The sequence below is a fragment of the Pleurodeles waltl genome, chromosome 6 (genome assembly GCF_031143425.1).
Source record: "Pleurodeles waltl isolate 20211129_DDA chromosome 6, aPleWal1.hap1.20221129, whole genome shotgun sequence".
In the NCBI taxonomy this organism is placed as follows: Eukaryota; Metazoa; Chordata; class Amphibia; order Caudata; family Salamandridae; genus Pleurodeles; species Pleurodeles waltl.
The window spans coordinates 301,701,607-301,720,425 of record NC_090445.1 but is presented as its reverse complement, the minus strand read 5'-3'; the positions used below and the strand labels follow the sequence as shown (position 1 = coordinate 301,720,425).

The window sequence follows — 18,819 nt, the reverse complement described above, 5'->3', positions numbered from 1 at the left end:
TTTGGCATTGGGATTAGTGAGAATTGTGGGTGCAGTGTGTGGGATGGAGTGAAGTGATGGGAGTGAGGATGAGGGGGTGTGATGGCATGCAGGTACTGGGGGTGATAAGGGTTTAATATTGACTTAACAGTGTCCAGTCCACCGGCTACTCCAGCAAGGCCCTCAGGATGCAGTATCGCCAGTACCAGCTCCTCTTATGCTGTGAGTTGTGGGGGAGGAGTTGAGGGTCCACTGCCAGTCCTCTGTATGGCCAGCTGGTGTCTTGCTGGTATGGAAAGTACCTTCCCCCATTGGTCGTTCCACCTCTTCCTGATGTCGTCCCTTGTTCTTGGTTGCTGTCCCAAGGCGTTGACCCTGTCCATGATTCTCCCCCAGAGCTCTATCTTCCTTGTAATGGAAATCTGCTGAACCTGTGCCCCAAAGAGCTGTGGCTCTACCCTGACAATTTCCTCCCACCTCTAACTCCGCCTCAGTGAAACGGGAGTGCCTTTGTGGTGCCATGGGTATTGTGTGATGTGTGTTGGTAGGGTGTGTTAGGTAATGTGGTGGGGTGTGTGTTGTGGAGTGCGTGAGGGGTGTATGGGTGTAAGTGGTGTGTGTGTGTCTCCTGGTGGCAATTGTTGTTCGTAAGGGGTTGTGGGCAATGTGGGTGTGTGTTTTATAGCGGTGTGGGTGTGTGGGTGTGGTGTGTGTCAGGTGTGTGTATTTGGTATTGGCCTTGTAGTGTTGTTTTGTATATGGGTGTCCATTCTGAGCGCAGTGGTGTGTACTGCCAATGGTTTACTGCCATTGAATGTCTGCCGTGGTGATTCGTGGGTCATAATGTGTTGGGCGTTGTTTTGTTGGCTTAACGGTATGGGTTTTGGGACCGCCACTTTATCACTGACCTTTGGTCTGGCGGATTTGTGTATGTGGCTGTATTCTGTCGGACTGGTGTGTGTGTGTCATAATATGGTGAACGGATATTCACCACAGCGCCGGTAAGTTGTCTGCCGACCGCGTGGCGGTAAGCGGGAATTATCACCAATGTCATAATGAGGGCCAAAGTGTTTTTATCAAGATGATTTTCAAGTTTGCATTATAAAAACTGCAGTGGAGATGAGGCACAACTGTTTGTATCTTTCCTACAAAAACAGATGTATTTTTAGGGGAATTATGCAATGTCAATATATAGGATTGTACAAGGCATGGGGGAAGTCCATAGGAGTGCCTTTGCAAAACAACACTTTTCCTTCGTGTTTTTACATGTGGCATATCACCCTTTATACATCCAACCTCAAGTGATTCTTGTAGCTGACCAGGGCCACAGTATTTGTTATATCTAAGCCCATGCATGATGAGACAGCTCAGGGTACCACTATGTACTTTGATATTCGTAAACAAGCAGCTATTGGATTATTTGCATACAGATTTTAGACAATAGTGCTGGAATCACCTTTCTTTATAAGAAATGTTTTAATTGTATTCTTTGAATGTCTTATGTGTCACAATGTATATTTTATACTGTTTAATATGATGAATTGTAATGGATTTAAATGAGTAAAAACAGTAAATGAATGTACTCACTCACTAGTTGTTTAAAGGGTCTCAATTGGGATTAATATGAGTGCCCCTAGTTGTTATGCTACCACAAGTAATGGTCACTGTTGATGCAAAATCGTGACCAACATTCTTGCTCTTAGGTTGGCTCCATTGTTGCTGAAAGTGGGTCACTCAAGCCCAGATGATTTTGTCTCAGGATTCCCTGAGGTTCCTAAAAGTCTGGACGTCTCTTGTACCCTCTTGAAACAAAAGAAACACAAGCAAATTTGCAAAACACATACCATTACAGCAGATTACAGAAATCAAGAAGCTGACGTGCTTCCTTTGGAAAATAAGTTCCTAACAGTTACATGAAATGCCTAGTGCAGAAAACAAGTAAAAAAAAAAAAACAATCACAAAAAACCAGTCCTAATGCCGTAATGCAGGTTGGTGGACATGTAGTAAAATCAGAAAATACGTTAGATTGGCCAGTTGAACCTTACATCAATTGTGAGTGGGCTATTAACCAGCACTACAGGGATTGCTTACAAAAATACCCCTCATTGCCTGCCTACTGGCAAATTAATTAAACAACCGCTGATGTACCTAAAGGAGAAAAACAAAAAAACACTTTGGGGATCATCATCAGTTTGGTGGGCAGAAAAGGTTGCCCGTCAAACTCCAGTGGTCAGGTTGCTGCCAGTGCAGCCGCCTTCCCGCGGGATCCATTACAAGTTCCCCACTGACCCAGCGGGGAACAGCCCACAAAACTGACGGCGGCTCATAATTGAGCCGCCGGAAATGTTACAGTGAGTAGGGTGCAACACTGTCTGCAATGCACTTTGTCTGCAATGCAGACAGTGAAAAGCACAACGGGGCTGTTCATGGGATCCCCTGCACTGCACAGGGCAAGTAAATGGGCAGTGCTGGGGCCCCCACGAGGCCCCCAGCACCCTATCTCTGTCAGCTTTTACATGGCATTGCAGCCGCTATGTGAATGCTGGCAAAGAGGGGGGGTCGTAATCCCCACAGTGGCACTGCATGTAGCACTGCCCTGGCGAATTAGGACTGTCAGCACCGCCAGTCCCTCCAGTGAAGAGAAACTGGCAATGCTGACGGTCTGACCATGACCGAACCACTACGGTCTCAATGTGGTGGTCTGGCTACCACCAAAGTGGTTGGACAACCGCTTTGGCAGCGGTCAGACCGCAACTGCGTCCTTGGCAGTCTGAAGAACGCCAGGGTCATAATTAAGCCCTTTATGTCTGATCACAAATTGCACAGTACTGGTATAACTGTAAAATCAGAAGTGATTTTACGGTTACTGTGCCTTCAATCCCCATCAGTGCTGTGCAATTCCAAGTAAAACCCATAGAATGAGAAATTACCATGTGGGATTTATTTTTGCAGTCATAAAAGCCATATAGATTTTTAGAATGCATGTGGTTTTAATGCATGCATATTCTGCCTGCTCTGAGCAGGTCATAAATGTATGTGGAGACCTGTGGCTGGTGTGGGGGATGAGAAAAGGGATGCAAGACAAGTGTTTGTTTCTGCAGAGGGGAGTTAGGCTTGGCTTTGGGTGCAGCAAAAGCCTCATGCAATTTTTCCTGGTGGAAGTACCAGACAGACAGATAGGTTCTACCCATCTCACTTTTAATCAGGCATTATCAGAATTGCTACATAGGAAGCTTTCATGGTTATTGTATGGACCTCCCCAGCCCTGGCACATGTAAATGACTATGCCACTGAGCTCTGTAACAGACATTTTTCTTCCTCAGCATACGATCACACACTGTACTCAGATCACGTCTTAACTGTTTATAACCACACACTACCACCTCCCAGCAAGTTTCATAATTCCTCTCTGGGGCCTGCCTAGAACTGCAAGATTTCTAGCACACACAGTCCCATGACACTACACCCTCCCTTGTTAAATAAAAATAAGTATAAAAAACAGTCACATTATATTTCTTCAGTAAGTCGTCGAGGCGCTCGCACTAGTTAGCCAGATTGAGTGGTATAAGGTAGTTTAGATGCCCTCTGGTTGTGCATCCATGACACCAGTTCTGACACTTGATCTGGACTGTCAGGTGGGATCGCATCATTCATGATTGCAGGAGCTGATGAACATTGACGTAGGGTGCTTAGAACGATGAGTCCTGTGTGATGGACAGTCCAGGACAAAGCACCATCTCATGTTTTCTGCACGTCACCATCCTCAGAAGATTGACAGCATACAGAGTGCTTGGTTTCCGCTTTCTTTTCTGTTTGACCTGGACCTAGTCAACTTAATTGAAGATTGTTTCCTGAGTTGTTGATGCCAGTCAACAAATGTTTTCTTTTTATACTTTTCGAGAGGTGCTTGTGACATTCAGTCAACTGTCCTCTGTGACAGCTTGGTTCCAATGGCTCTCCCAAATAGCAAGGTGGCAGGACTCTTACCACTTGTGGAGCGGGGAGTTGAGTCATAAGCACAGAGGGCCTATTTTAATTTGATTTCTTCTATTGATGCTTGTTGAGTTACCCTTTTGAGGGTGCCCATGAATCGTTCGATGACACCATTGGCTTGTGGCCACAGGGGTGTACTTTTTTGGTGCTTGATATTGAGTCTGATTGGAAACTCCTTGAATGCTTTGCTATTGGATGGTGGACCATTGTCAGATTTGAGATTAGCGGGAATACTCCATGCTTAAAAATGTTTTGATTATATAAGATCTACTAAAGGAAAGTGTGAATATTCATCAGTGACTACCATGAGATGGTGTCCATTTTCTAAGGGCCCAAAAATATCAACTTCAACTCTTTCCCAAACCTGTGCAGACATTGTCAGTGGATGCTGCATTACTTTCGGGGAAAGGCAGCTGCAAAGGTGGCAATCTTTGAGTTCCTTCTCAACCCAATCTTCTAGGCAGGGGAACCACACTCCGTTTTTTAGGGCTCTTTGGTGGCACAATGCCACAATGTCCTTCATAGATTAGTTCAATGTCTTACTGTCTTCCTTGACCACGGACAGCTCTTCCTGTACATTTTTGATTTTTTTTAATTCAACATCATCCGCAATAGGTCGAGTACTTCTCTTCCATGATAGAGTTGAAATTATGTTTTTGAGGATGAGCATGTTCTTATTGGCATTAGTAGCAGCAATAATATGTTCTATGGGTAGGACTACTGGTGTGCTGGACTTCACAATGAAGTAAATGTACTCTACTGCCATTTTGTATGTCGCATTGTGAAGATGTAGTGGTACCGTGAAAAGTAATCAACAGGGTTCTGATCTTTACCTTGCTTGTGTACAATTGCACTGCTGTACTCTTGCAGTTGCAACACCCACCTCTCAATGCAGGGGGGTATCTTGGCTTTTGAGTTTTCAGTGATAGAGAGCAGGGCTTGATGATAAGTAACGATTCTGAAATGTTTTTCTAAAGAAACACATGAAAATGTTTTCAGGCCCACACTACAGCCAAACTCTCCTTCTCTGGCTGAGAATAGGCATTGTTTTGTGTCAGACAGGCTTAGACTGGTATAAGCCACAATGGCCCTCATTATAACATTGGAGGCAGAAACCACCTACCGCAAGGCGACGGCTGGCAAAATATCATTGTCGCGGCTACCAGCCGTCCGCCGTATTATTACCGTAGCTGGAATTCCGCCAGAAGGATGGAGGTAAGGTGGCGCTGCTGCCAGCAGCAGCGCCACACCAGCAGACCGCCGCAGACCATATCATGACACATGATACGACCTGGCGGTGTTCTGCTGGTAGCAGCAGCACCCCATCCCATCTCCTGCTGGAAGACCCCCCTGAAATCAGGTACGTTGGTTGCTCTGACAGGGGAGGGGGTGGGTGGTGTGGTGTTTGTGGGGGTGTGTGTGTATGTTTGTGCATGCGGGCGTGAATGCGGGTGTGTATTGGGTGTTGTATGTGTGTGCATGTGTGGATGTGTGAGTGCATGTATGTTGTGTTGTGTAAATGCGGGTTTGCTTGTATATATGTCAGCGTGTTTGGATGTGTATGTGAATGGATGTATGCATGCGCGGGTGCATGTGTGTATGAGGGTGTATATGAGTGTGTACGATGGTGCATGAAGGTGTGTGTATGTTGGGGGGTAGGTCTGGAGTGGGGTGGGGGTGAAACCTGGGGTTGGGGATGGGGGAAGACCCCTATCAGTGACAGGTAAGGAATTCCCTGTCACTGATAGTGCCTACCGCCATGGTTTTCGGGACGGTAAGGAAGTCACAAAAACCATGGTGGTAGGCGGGATCCCACGGGCGGGCTAGTGATGGCCACCTGGCTGGAGACTGAAGTCTCCAGCCCGGCGGCTGTTACCGCTGTGGTCGACGGAGTGGTACATTGGCGGTTTGGCTTTAACCAAACCGCCAATGTCATATTATGGGGAAAAGTACAGCCAGCCTGTTGGCAGGACTTTTCTACATTATACCACCGTCCGCCAGGGTTGTAATGAGGGCCAATGTGTCTCTGAGCATTTGGATGACCATTCTTTTGAGCAAGGATTGCCCCAGCCCAACTGGACATGCATCTACAGTGACCTCAGTATGTAACTGGGAGTCATAAAGCAATCTCACTTGCATTATCAATCGCATGTTTTATTATTTTAGAGCTTTGATGACAATCAGCAGAACATTGGAAAGGGACATTTTCTTTTGTCAAGTCTCTTAATGGGGCACTGACTGTACCAAAGTCACAAATACACCTCGAAGAACAACTGGCCATGACTAAGAAAGATCTCAGCAGGGTGGCATCTTGTTGGGGGCAAGTAGCTGACAGCGCTTGCAGTTTATCCGGGTCAGAAAGTCATGCTCCCAACACGGAATATGTGCCTAAATAATTTGTTTGGGCTTGTGAAACTTGCACTTTGCTGCATTCAGAGTGAGCACAGAACTCTGTGTGGGTGCGTACTCTGGTGTGCCAGCAAGTAACTTGCACACCTGTGTAAGATCCTTGTCATTTTCCTCTTGTGTTGCACCATATACCAGTATTTCATCACGGTAATTAAGAACATGTGTGACATGTTGAACTATTAGACCTATAACATCCTAAAAAATGTCAGCTGCTGGCGACACTCTAAAGCTCAACAGTTTGTATCCAAACAGCTCAACATGAGTAGTAAAAGTAGTTATGTATCTGCAGTTCTCTTTCAGCTCAGGTTAATGGTATCCCTCGCTCAGGGCGAGAAGGGACAAGTCTTTTGCACCATTCAGTTGCGTGATAATATCCCCTATGTGTGAACCAGGATGTCTTTCTCTCTCAATTGCTTTGCTGGCCTGGTACGTATCAACACAGATGCACACAGCATCTCCACTGTGGGCAAAACCCATGGGTCTGGCTTTTTCAACAGCTTCCTGCAAGTGACAAGTGACTTGGCAGTGTCACTGGGCAACAGGGAGAATGTCCTCATTAATGTGAAGTCACACTTTCAAGGTCTTAAGTCTTCCCAGTCCATGAGGAAGCCCTTGTGTATTTCTTTGTGTTTGAGGGGTTGAGGCGTGGCACAGGAGACAGGCTATTAAACTTCTCAACTGACATGATGTTAATCGGTGCACCACTATCAATGATAAAGGTTTTGGGGCAACCGTTTTACTGAAATCTTGGCACACTGTCCAAGTGAATTCAATTGTTTCATTTTATGATTTGCCTTTATCTTTTGTTCTTCGTTGCAACCAGCAAAACTGACATGTGCCCGTCATTCCTTGGTCAACATCATGGCACATCCATCGTCTTTACTGGCGCTTGATAATGATATTGAAAAACCTGTGTAGAATGAGCTCGACAACAATCAACTTTGTCTGGTTTCTTCTTGTTGTACCTGCTGCCACTTTTAGGCCTTTTGGGCTTGGCCAGAATGATTCTGAAACTTTCGGGCATCCATTTTCTTTCCTTGCTGGGAAGTATTTGGTTTCTCTTCTCTTTTGAAAGCTGTTAACAAGTGGTTTTCTCTCTCACAACCTTTGCAGATCTGTCCCATGGCTAGACCTTTGTATTAAGGGGAAATGAAAACCCAAATCAGAAGCACAACTTTTTTTCATTGAAGATGTGGATTTGCATGCATTTACCTTGTATTTGTGCTTGCTTTTCAAGACCAACACTGATTCACTTTTTGCTGCTCTAGCTTCCATATCAGCAGCTTGTCAGTCTGCTATTTCATAGCCTCTTGCAGCATTAATATTTTCTCTAAACTGAGCATCTCTCTTTCTACATGAGTCTTCTGAAAGAAACTAAAGGACATCAATTGATGACTCTGAGATGTATAGCTTCTTCATCATTGAATTCACTAAACTAGCAGTGTTTAATAACTACATCAAGTTTTTCAGCAAACTCATTCATTGTTTCCTTAGCTTGTTGTCTCGTTTGATTGAAAATGGATCTTTCATAGTTGACGTTGGGCATCGGATTGAACTGACAATATGTTATTGCATCAGTCTGTGAGATTTTCTTCAGCACTTCTTTGACTCCGTCACTGGCAAGGTTATTTAAATACTCAATGCTATTTTTATCATATACTTCTTCTAGGGCACCTATGAAATCATCAAACTTTTTAATCCATGCAGTCCATCTGGCGCCAATATTTTGGTTTTTGGTGGTGTCAAATGGCAACGGTGGGTTCAGAAACTCAGTGGCATCGTACTTTGCTCTTTTTTCTACAGTTGTTGAAGGCATATGGTGTTCAAACGACTGCCGCTGTTAACTTGTACCTTCTGCAAGCAATGGGCATGCATTCTTTCTTGGGTCGTCACAGCTGAACTGAAATTTTGTGTTGTCGTCTTCTTTCTTGATGGTGGATACCATTGTTTCGTTGAGCGATTTACATCATTCCTGGGTGTCATATCTGTTTTTCACTGTCTTCAGCATTACGCCTACATCATTGATGGCCTGGTGCTATGGCAAGTTGCAATGTTCCTTCTTTCAGCCTTAGGAAAGGATCCTGGTGGGCTTTTTGAACATGCTCCTCCACAGTCCCTTTCACTTCTTTGAGGGCCATATATGGGCTGGAGCAAGGCTCCAACTCCACATACGCCAACTTTGAATTTCCTCTTATCGATTTGGGTGCAGGTGGCACACACAAGCAGTTTGCTGTGTCACTGCCCTGCAAACTCTCAGGGAAAGCAGTCATTGTTCTTTGGGGCACATATCCCCTACTCGTTACCAGTTGTTGCATCCTCCCCTGCCCGGAAGCATGTAAATCACCACACCACACACAGAGCTCTGTAGAAGATGTATTTATTCCTTAGCATACAATCACACTCTGCACTCAGTTAACATCATAACAGTTAATAACCACATTCTAGCACCTCCGAGCAAGTTACATATTTCCTCTATTCAGTCTGCCTAGAACTGTGAGGGTCCTTGTGCACAAAGTCTCACAACACTACAGTTTTAAGCCTTAAACAAAGTTTTTAACTTTTAAAGTGCATGACAGAATTTAATTCTTCTGCTGATGTCTAGCTCCGTCATACCTGCCTAAGCTTTTCTGAAATTACACAATAAAAAAAACTATTACAGTGTAACATGCACTTTTGTTTTATGTATGAAGCAATTTTACAGTTATTCATGATTCATAGAGGAAACTGGTTAAATGACAGTTGCTCTGCTAATATGCTATACAGTCTAACTGGTGGTGTCATGCCCCAACTAACCCTGCTTTAACAGTACTGCACTGGTGTACAGTCAGGTACTTCTCTTTTCCACTTCTTTTGCTCCAGTGTTTCACAGCTCAGTCTTTTTTTACAGTTCAGCAAATAGAAGAAAAGCATGAGGAAGACTGCACCAAGTGCCGCTGTACCCCTGGATGGGATTGCCACTTCAACAGTTATTACAAATACATTCCAAATGCCATGAGGTGGATTGATGCTGAGGTAAGACACAGGAAGGCACTCTAAATCCTGCCCAATGTCCCCATTAATTCTCTTCACCCACTATTTATCTATTCACCTATATCTTACCCTGTTAGAAATCTGGTCTTTGGTTGGCAGTCAGGTTGTCCCCTGTCCAAGCAAGGACACACACTCTAGTAAAGGAGAAACACATCCGATTAATCCCCGCTCACCTCCTTGGTAGCTTGGCACTAGCAGAAAAGCTTAACCCAGAGGCAATGTGTAAACTATATGGACCAACACTCACAGTAATACAGTGGAAACACTAGAAAATGGACACCACACCAGTTTGGAAAAATAGCCAATATTTATCCAAATCAAACAAGACCAAATACGATAACAATCCACAATACACAATTTATAATATGGCTTTTGCAATCAAAAACACAAAAATAGTGCCTAGAGGCACAAATGGTGCAATCTGATGCTAAAGCAGCATTGTGGCGGAGTCATTTCCTACAATGCAAAACCACTGGCGCCATTTGCAGAATCACACGGACCCCCAGGTACAGTACCTGAGCAAAACATGAGGAAAATAGGCCGGTGCAAAGAGTCAGGGAGCTAGGCGTCACTGGATTCGATGCAGCAGTGTTTCTGTTGCTGTAGGGTGAAGGAGTGCAGGTATCAGGAAAAGGAATCAGGTCCTTGCTGCAGAGCGGTGGAGGTGAGGCAGCGGTGATTACGAGGAGTCAGTCCCTGGGCACCTCCGGCAAAGTCAAAGTCCAGGAAAGTCATGATGCTACGGGGTGACCTCACGGGTTTGCAATCACATCACAGGGTCACAGGCGCTGTGACAGAGTCAGGGATCACGAACGTCTGGTGTACGACACTCCAACTCACGAGTTTGTGCGGACGTCATCTGCTGCAGTGACATTGGGCCTATATTGTGGTTTGGTTGTCGTGCCTCAGCGAGGTCCACGGATCCAGGTGTAGGCAGTGTCATGAGCTTCATGCAGCTGCATCCTTAGCGAAGTCCCACAGAGTCGTCTAGCATCGTTTCACAGGATTTCACCAGGAATTCACTTCCAGGGGCCCAGGAACTGGAATGGCACCTTTCAGCAAGCTAGAGTCCACAGCATGCAGGCTCAGAGACTGTTTGGTGAAGCCTTTGCTATCCCTAAGGCTTCAAAAACAGGAGGCAAGCTAAGTCCAACCCCTTGGAGATACCTCTCACACAGGAATACGCAACAAATCCAGTCTGTGTTCCCTTTCACAGGCCGAAGCAGCAATTGTAGGATAGCCCAACAAAGCACAGTCATAGGTAGTGGCAGCACTTCTCATCTCTTCAGCTCTTCAAAGAAAAGTCTCTGTTGTTTAGAGGATCTTGCCTTGCCCAGGCCTGGCTCCAGACACACACCAAGGGGTTGGAGAGTGCATTGTGTGAGGGCAGGCACAGCCCATTCAGTGACCATTACTCCCTCCACTCTAACCCAGATGGACCATCAGGATATGCAGGCTACACCCCAGCGCCATTTGTGTAACTGACTAATGGAGATTCACAAACATCCCTACTGTCAGTCTGACCCTGACATGGAATACACAAACAAGCAGAGTCACAGAATGGTTTAAGCAAGAAAATGCTCATGTTCTAAAAGTGGCATTTTCAAACTAACAATCTAAAAAACACCTTCACTAAAATATGTATTTTTAAATTGTGAGTTCAATACACTGAGATATAAATGATTTATTCTGTGAAGTTGAGACTATTTGGGATCCATCTATTATCTCTATTTTTCCCCTAGAAGTAAACCAATAGCAAAAATATTTGTGAAAACATCTGGCAAGTCATGTAAGACATCTAGCCTGCACAGGAGTTCTCCTTCTGTTGTTACAAATGGGAGCGTCATCATGGAGCCTCTTCAAATTGAGATATTTTGTAAAATAATTCCCGCTTCTATTCCTTGTGAACCTACTGTGGTTTGTGAAAATCGCTTTGCTATATTAGCTGAGCTGGATTTTGTTAATCCCACTAATCTCACCAATCGAAATAGCTCCTCCTCTTCTAAAAATGTCACTCAACAAAATCCATTGTATGGTTGAGGTCATAAATGACCTTAAGATCGACTGAGCAGAACTCAGGGTGCAGATCAAGATAGTAAATAACCAGCTAAAAGCATTTACACAGCTGCTTTGCCTAAATCATCAACATACCATGGGTGATGATGTTAAAGGTACAATAGACAAGAACTGCCTCCAGCTTTCTGATGGATGAGGCCACTTGGAATTTCCATTTCCAGTTCAAAAGGTGATGCACCATGGATGGATACTCCTAGTACTGCCAAAAGTCAGGCTGCACGTAGAAACCCATTTCTTGTTCCCCACAAAATATCCCACTCATTAACACTCAAAAAAATGATTGACTAGTCAGTACTTTTTCTTTAGAATAGGAAAAGTAAATTTATTGTGCAAACACTACTAAATACTACACAATAATTTACAAATATACATTGGTAGATGAGACATACCATGGCTGGTCCTAAGGGGGTCACCCAAACACTTCAAGAGTGTTCATATAATCATGGTGTAGTAAGGATATTGCCTTCGCATGAATGATTGTCATATTTTCAGTAATGCTGGATTTATAAAACATATGCAATAATCATAAAAGATATGCAATAATCAGGTAAACCCAATCAAAAACATCTATCAGAAATAAACTGCATTCGGACATTCTTTGTAGATTGTAATGGTCAGATTAGACCCTAGAGGGTGGTACAATATGAATACATTTTTTTTTAAAGCATTGTATTAAAACAACTTGATCAGCCCTTTGAAGGGTAACCCCATTAGATATCATTATAATGCAATTACATTCAAGACATTACAGTATATTTTAACATTCAACCCCTGGAGCACACAATGTACACATTCTCAAGCCTTGAAGGCCCCTAGATTACAAACTACTCCCAGATGAATAGCAAAAGCGCCAGCTGTAGTAGATCTTGAAAAAACTTATAAAACCAGGGAAGGTGAGTATTTTGGGGTTTCTCGAATGTATGGTGGGGACACGGGAAAGGTCCCACAATGCATTATGGGGGTAGTTTCCTGAGTGCAGTGTGCTAGGGAGAGCTGTGGTGCTGTTTTCCTTGGTGTTCTCTCTTTAAATGCTTTTATTTGAGGGGTGCCCAGAGATGGCCACAGTTGGAGGGTAGCAAGAAGAGCCCGCCCTCCCGCCCGCACTGGCTTCCCTGCTGGAAGCACAACCGTGTGTTGGCATAAGAGTTTGCAGTCATTGTGTTGTGTCTGCCTGCTTCTGTGTACAGACGTGCTTGATGGTGGCCGCCTCGTACTCCCCCCAGACATGGGCATGGGAAGCAGGGAGTGCAGGCTACATGAGGGATGTGTGTCTTCCCCCTAAGCTTCAGGAATGCCATGGGGCTGGGAATTGGGTCCTGGTTCTCGAACAAAGATCCGCAAAGGGGATGAGGTCGCAGACAAAATAGGCAAGCGGAGAAGTGATCCCTCGAGCACTGTCTCCCCAAATTTCAGGACATAGCTTCTTTGCACTGTCCTCCAGGCCCTGTCCCACCCCAGGGGAATTTTACCAGGCCTGCAGCAGAGTCCAAGGGCTTTGGAGGAAAATTAGGTCAAAAGTTGCTAAACTTTAAAATACCATATACTTTAGTTCAAGACGTCAATGGTCTCTCCAGGCACACATGAAGAGAAACTACACTCTAAGGTAGTTTTCTCCTTAGGAATATAATAGGGCGGTACTATAGTTAAAACAGTAAAGCACACTGACTTCTCCCCAAAAATGTACACTTCCCAAATGAGGCCTCTCCCAGGTGAATACCTACACCTGCGGCGCCCCCATCACGCCAAGTTACCTGTGCACTGTTACCGGGCTGCACCAAACATTAGTCTCCCACGTGAGCACACATGTTCATCTGTACCCAGCCAAGTGCCCCTTACGATTGCAGCTTTACCTTAAAAGGCAGGCATTAGGGGGTAAACATGCACAGTTCATTTACTGTGTAAATACAATGGGTGACACACCGGCAATAAGGCTCACCCACAGTAAAAAGTCCAAAAAACAGGTAATCAAAAAGGCAAAAAATCCGGGCGTACTGCTTGGGCAGAACCCAGTGAAACAGCAGCTGCCACTCTTTACCAAAGTTGATCATCACTCTCAGCCCCAAGTTTGGGTTGAGCATTTCCAGAGTTTAAATTTGGAAATTGACAAGGTGCCAAGGTGTATCTCTAGATATAGAACCTGCCAAGACTAAATAAATGTTAAGACCTTTAGACATTACCCTAAAGGACTCCCCTGATGCCCTTGTTTTGATAGTTCTTGGGAAGTCCCATTGGTCTAACATGCATACTCAGAGACCTGTATGCTTTGGAATCTCTTATTTGGAGCCCATACCTCAACCTCCTTATGAGTTTCATTTTGACGGGTGGTGAGGTACATAAACCCTAGGCACAATTTATTGATTGTCCCCATCCACATGAAAGGCAGTCATGATGACCCTTGAAACTATAGGTTGATTAGTTTAATTGAGTGGTTACAGAAGCTTTTCTGTCACCAGTTTTGGGGGAAACTTATTGAGTAGGTTGATCATAATAATATTCTATCTGATTTTCAAACAGGCTTTCGTTAAAAAACAAGCACAATCAAACAGATATATTGACTATGCTTATGTCACTGTGACGGTGATATTAGGGAAGGTCCACTTGTTTGTGTCATTTGTCGACCTTAAAGTAGCTTTTTAATTATTTCCTCATCACAAACTCTGGGGAATGCTCACCACCATAGGAGTTCATTGCAGTATGTTATAAATCTTAATACGACTACATCAGACAACTTTTGGCTGTTTAAGGACTGATAGGCCTAGTCAGCAAGGAGTAGATGACTGCTCCTATTAGAATAGAGAAGGAAGTTTGTCAGAGATGCATTTTGGCCACAACTCTTCTATTTATAGATCAATGATGTGAAATATCTATATTTCCCTGGCAACGGCTCCCCAAAAATAGAAGCGTTTTGCGTACCAGTGTTATTGTTTGCAGATCATGCACTCCGCATCCCTAAAACCCCTGCAGGGCTGCAAGCTTAGATTGACCATTTTTTACCTTTGCTCAGAAAGGGAGATAGAGTTAAATACCAAAAAAACTAGATATATGTCCTTTAACCCCTATAAATCGATGAAGGTGCGCATTAAAGCACAAAATGAAATACTTGAGCAAGTAATAGATTTCGACCATTTAAGAGTGAAACTGACCTGGTCGCAGCAGATTAGCAAAAGAGTAATCAAGTTGCAATAGGAGTTGATTGCTATCTCTAAATTGTATACAAATACAAAGTCAATAATTATCTCTCCAAGCCTCTGAATTATATCAATGTAAGTCTAAGGGGACGGCCCTTTATGGATTGGAGTTATGACAACATGTAAAGAAAACAAAGTTAGCTGTTGTTGAAAATAAATTTTTAGTTTTCTGATTTAATCCCCCACAGAGTGTCCCTTTCTTACCGAAATTAATTGATTTAGATGTATATTCAATCTACACAACAGTCAAGATATGACCTTTGCTGTATTGTAGTCTCTGGTCCACCGAGGGATTAGATTCGGATAGGTCACCTCTCAAGGAAACATTGCGCAACAAGGTCTATATGAGAATTCCTTGGCTAATGTGTGTAAAAATTATGTTTTATAGCTTGGAACTAGTTGCTCTTTGCAAATTCCCTGCTGATGATCATCTACGTCTATCATTAAAGAAAAAAAACATAGAGGCCTACTTGTGGGATGAGGAGCTGCAAAAATACAATGTTAAGTCTGGCAAATAGATTTATTTTTAAGACCAAACTTCTACCCCACTATTTGAACTGGTCTTTGATAAAAAAAACAATGTGCCCCCAGCTAAACAGCTGTATATTCAATTCAGATATGAGATTCTGCGAATTAACAATTTTTGTACGAGAAGGACAAACAAATTCTGCTCCAGCTTTCCATGTCCCTCTTGCACACCTGAGGCCAAAATACTTCATCACTTGCTTTTTTTTTTTTCTTTTTTTTTGCACCGCTTATCAAGCCCCTTGCAAAAGATTGATTAAACCAGTCTGCCACCTTTTAGGGGTTCAAGTGCACAACAGCACTGAGAATTTTATGAACAGACACAGATTATGTAAATATTATCAGTGTACAAACTGTCTATCCTCTGCATGAGTTATAAGTAAAAAAAACAAACTCTTTTCAGTTCAGAGCAATCTTAATGGCGTATCATGATTCGTTTGCATTTACAACTGTATCCTTTTCATGTGCAATGTTTTGTAATTAATTTTCTAATTGGTTGATTATTGTTATTGTTATTGAACGTGCAATACCCTAGACTGAATTCTGTATTCACTACAACAACATGATTATTGGGTTTTAAATATTTTAGCTGGCTTTAAATTTACTGTGGCCTGATTGTAATTATTTATACTGTTTTTTAAATATTCAAATGTTTTTAAGGATGATGCATCAGAAATAAACAAATAAAGAAAGAATAAAGGGCTACATGTAGGTAGCATTTTGCACATCGCAAACAGCGAATCGGGACGTTTGCAACGTACAAAATGCACTTTGGCATGTTCAAACCCATATTTGCAATTCGGTAAACTATTTACCGAATCTCAAAAAGGGATTGCAAGTCACAATTAGGAAGGGGTGTTTCCTTCCTTATTGCGAGTCGCAGTCCCATGTATGATTGTTTTGAGACCGTGAATGCGGTTGCAAAACAATCGCAGTTAGCACCAGTGTGCCACTGGTGCTAACTCATTCGCAGATGGGAAGGGGTCCCCATGGGACCCCTTCCCCTTTGTGAATGGCAGTAAAAACATGTTTTCAGAGAAGGTAGTGATCCTATTGACCACTGCCTGCTCTGAAAAAATTAAACGAAAATGGGCTGCATTAAAAAAAAAAAAAACTGCTTTATTTAAAAGCAGTCACAGACATGGTGGTCTGCTGTCTTTAGCGGGCCACCATCCCAAGGGGGTTACAAATATTCAATATACATGAGGTAGAACATTTGCGACCACCTTGCCAATCGCAAATAGTGTCATTGACACTGTGCAACATAAGGTTTTGCGACTCGCAATTTGCGGGGCGCAAAACCAAACTTTCGTAAATGTAACCCAAAGAAACTAGGTTTGATCCTGTCAAATGTTTTACCTAAGGACACAGGACCTGATTTACAGTTTGGTTGATGAGATTATTCTGTCACAAAAGTGACGCATATCCCGTCCACTGTATTACAATTCCATCATGTCCTATGGACATTGTAGTACAATGCACAGGATATCTGTCAAGTTTGTGACAGAGTATGAAATTCAAAAATCCTCAGCGAGGCAAGGAAGCAGGCTGCAGCCAAAGAGGGCTCCATTATTTCAGATAGCTACTAGGCGAAGTTGTGGTGAAGCTGTTGACCTTTGGTTCACGCCCAAGGAAGATCCCTCATCTGTGGCATATTTGTGGTGTCTTCACATGGTGACAAATTCTACGTTTGGGCTCACTCTGTTTTTGGAGCTTGAATTCTTCCAGCAGGACAAGGTTGCATGCTATGGCCAAAGAGGGCTCCAAGAGGCAGCATTCCTTCTCTGCGAGGTCCGGCTGAATCAGATTTGCTGCTGCAGAAAAGCTCTTAGAGGGAGTTACCTAAATCTTTGGACCAGCAGAAACACAACTTTGTTGGCCAGCCTGGAAATTTGGTCCCAGTCCTCCAGAGGCTTTTGGAGCCAAAATTTGTATTTGTCCCAGGTTTCAGTAGATCATACACTTTTGCAAAAGACAAGGGCCCAGGACCTTGATGATAGGACTTTGGGGTCAATATTCTCTCCAACATAGGCTAGCAGCAGTGTTAAGGGCAGGTTCAGTTGGACCTGATCAGTTAGGCAGTTGCACAAAAGGCCCCTGGAATCTTGGTATGTCTCTTTAGCTCAAACATGAGATCAGTCAACTGACCCCTAGAGTGACGTCAAGGCAAGGCAAGTCGGTCCAGTCTTCTTTCAGCTTCCTAAGCCAGCATGCATGTCTGTCCTTCTGATTCTACAAAGTTTAGCTATGTTCTAAGAGGGGTACTGAGGATGACATTTTTATGCCCAGTGCCAGCTTTATGACCATTGGAGTCCACCTCTTTTTCCTAGGTGCAGGAGTGGGAATCACTCCAGTCTTCTAGGTTCTTTTTAGGTCACAGACAGCAGGCCTTATCCTCGTCTGTTCTTCCACAGATCCAGAACATTTTCTAATGAGAGTTCTTTGGATGCAACATTTATGCCTTGCACCAGCCAACAGGGTGGACTCCTGGCTCTTCCCTAACCAATAGGATAAATGTGCCCAAGGGTAAACCTATCCCCTGTGAGACCATTTCATATGTGCCCTACTGCAAATAATCCCACTGTGCCCCTCTCTACCTAAAACCAAGATGGCAGAACCTTTCCTCCCCTTGGCAGGTCTCCTGTGCCCTACTAAGAGGAGTGGCCATGGAAACAATCATCCCCTCATCTGGGATCTCTGTGTTAAAGAGATCAGGCATACCTTCCCCAATGAGAATATATCACTGGCAATTTCTTTTTACTTATGGCTGACCAATGTAAAGATTGGACACATTGCACACAGACCTTGTGTTTACATGAATTGCCAGAGCAAAAACAAGAGTTATTGACTTTGCCAATGCTTTTTTTTTTTTTTTTTTAAAGTAATGGTGGTGTTATTATGCATGTGTCAACACTATTGGGGTCATTACAAGTTTGGCGGTTCCATGACCGCCATGTCGTCGGCGGTGGTCGTACCGCCAATGGGCCAAAGGAGAAGACCGCCAAATTATGGCCATGGTGGTCTTCACAACAGAAAACAGCCAAACTACCGCCAGTACTGCAAGTGCGGTCAGCACTATGTTCCTGCCGGACACATTATGGCCCTCATTATGACATTGGCGGTAAGTGCTGCTTACCACCATGCTGACTGTCGCCAACATACCGCAACCGCAGTGGAATACAGCTAAGTGTATTATGACCCACACATAGAAATCCACCACTATACAGACACACACACAATTACACCATGCCAAACATCAGTGATAAAATGATGGTACCAAAACCCACACCGTTACGGCAACAGAAATACGCCCACAGCATTATGACCCACGAATCACTGCGGCGGACATTCAACCGCGGTAAACCGTTGGGGGTACAGACCGCCGTGCTCAAACTACACACACCTGACCCACATACACTCATCACACCCACACACCCACACCACTATAAAACACACATCCACAATACCCACAACCCTTTACAAAAAAAAAAAATTACTACTGAGAGAGAGACAAGCCAGGAGCACTCACTGAATCAGAGCCACAAAACACCATCACCCATACACCATCCATGCACTTCACAGCACTCACTCCAACACATCACCCCACACACCCTCACA

At 43.8% G+C, this 18,819-nt stretch overlaps 1 protein-coding gene across 1 annotated transcript in view; it reads left to right on the top strand.

Annotated features, from left to right (window-relative positions):
- The window catches only part of LOC138301918 (lectin-like), a 314,703-nt gene that overhangs the window by 138,180 nt on the left and 157,704 nt on the right, over positions 1-18,819 (top strand). Inside the window, exon 3 of the mRNA XM_069242382.1 lies at positions 9,270-9,394. Within this exon, the coding sequence (XP_069098483.1) occupies positions 9,270-9,394 (125 nt within the window). The remainder of the gene's footprint in view (positions 1-9,269; positions 9,395-18,819) is intronic.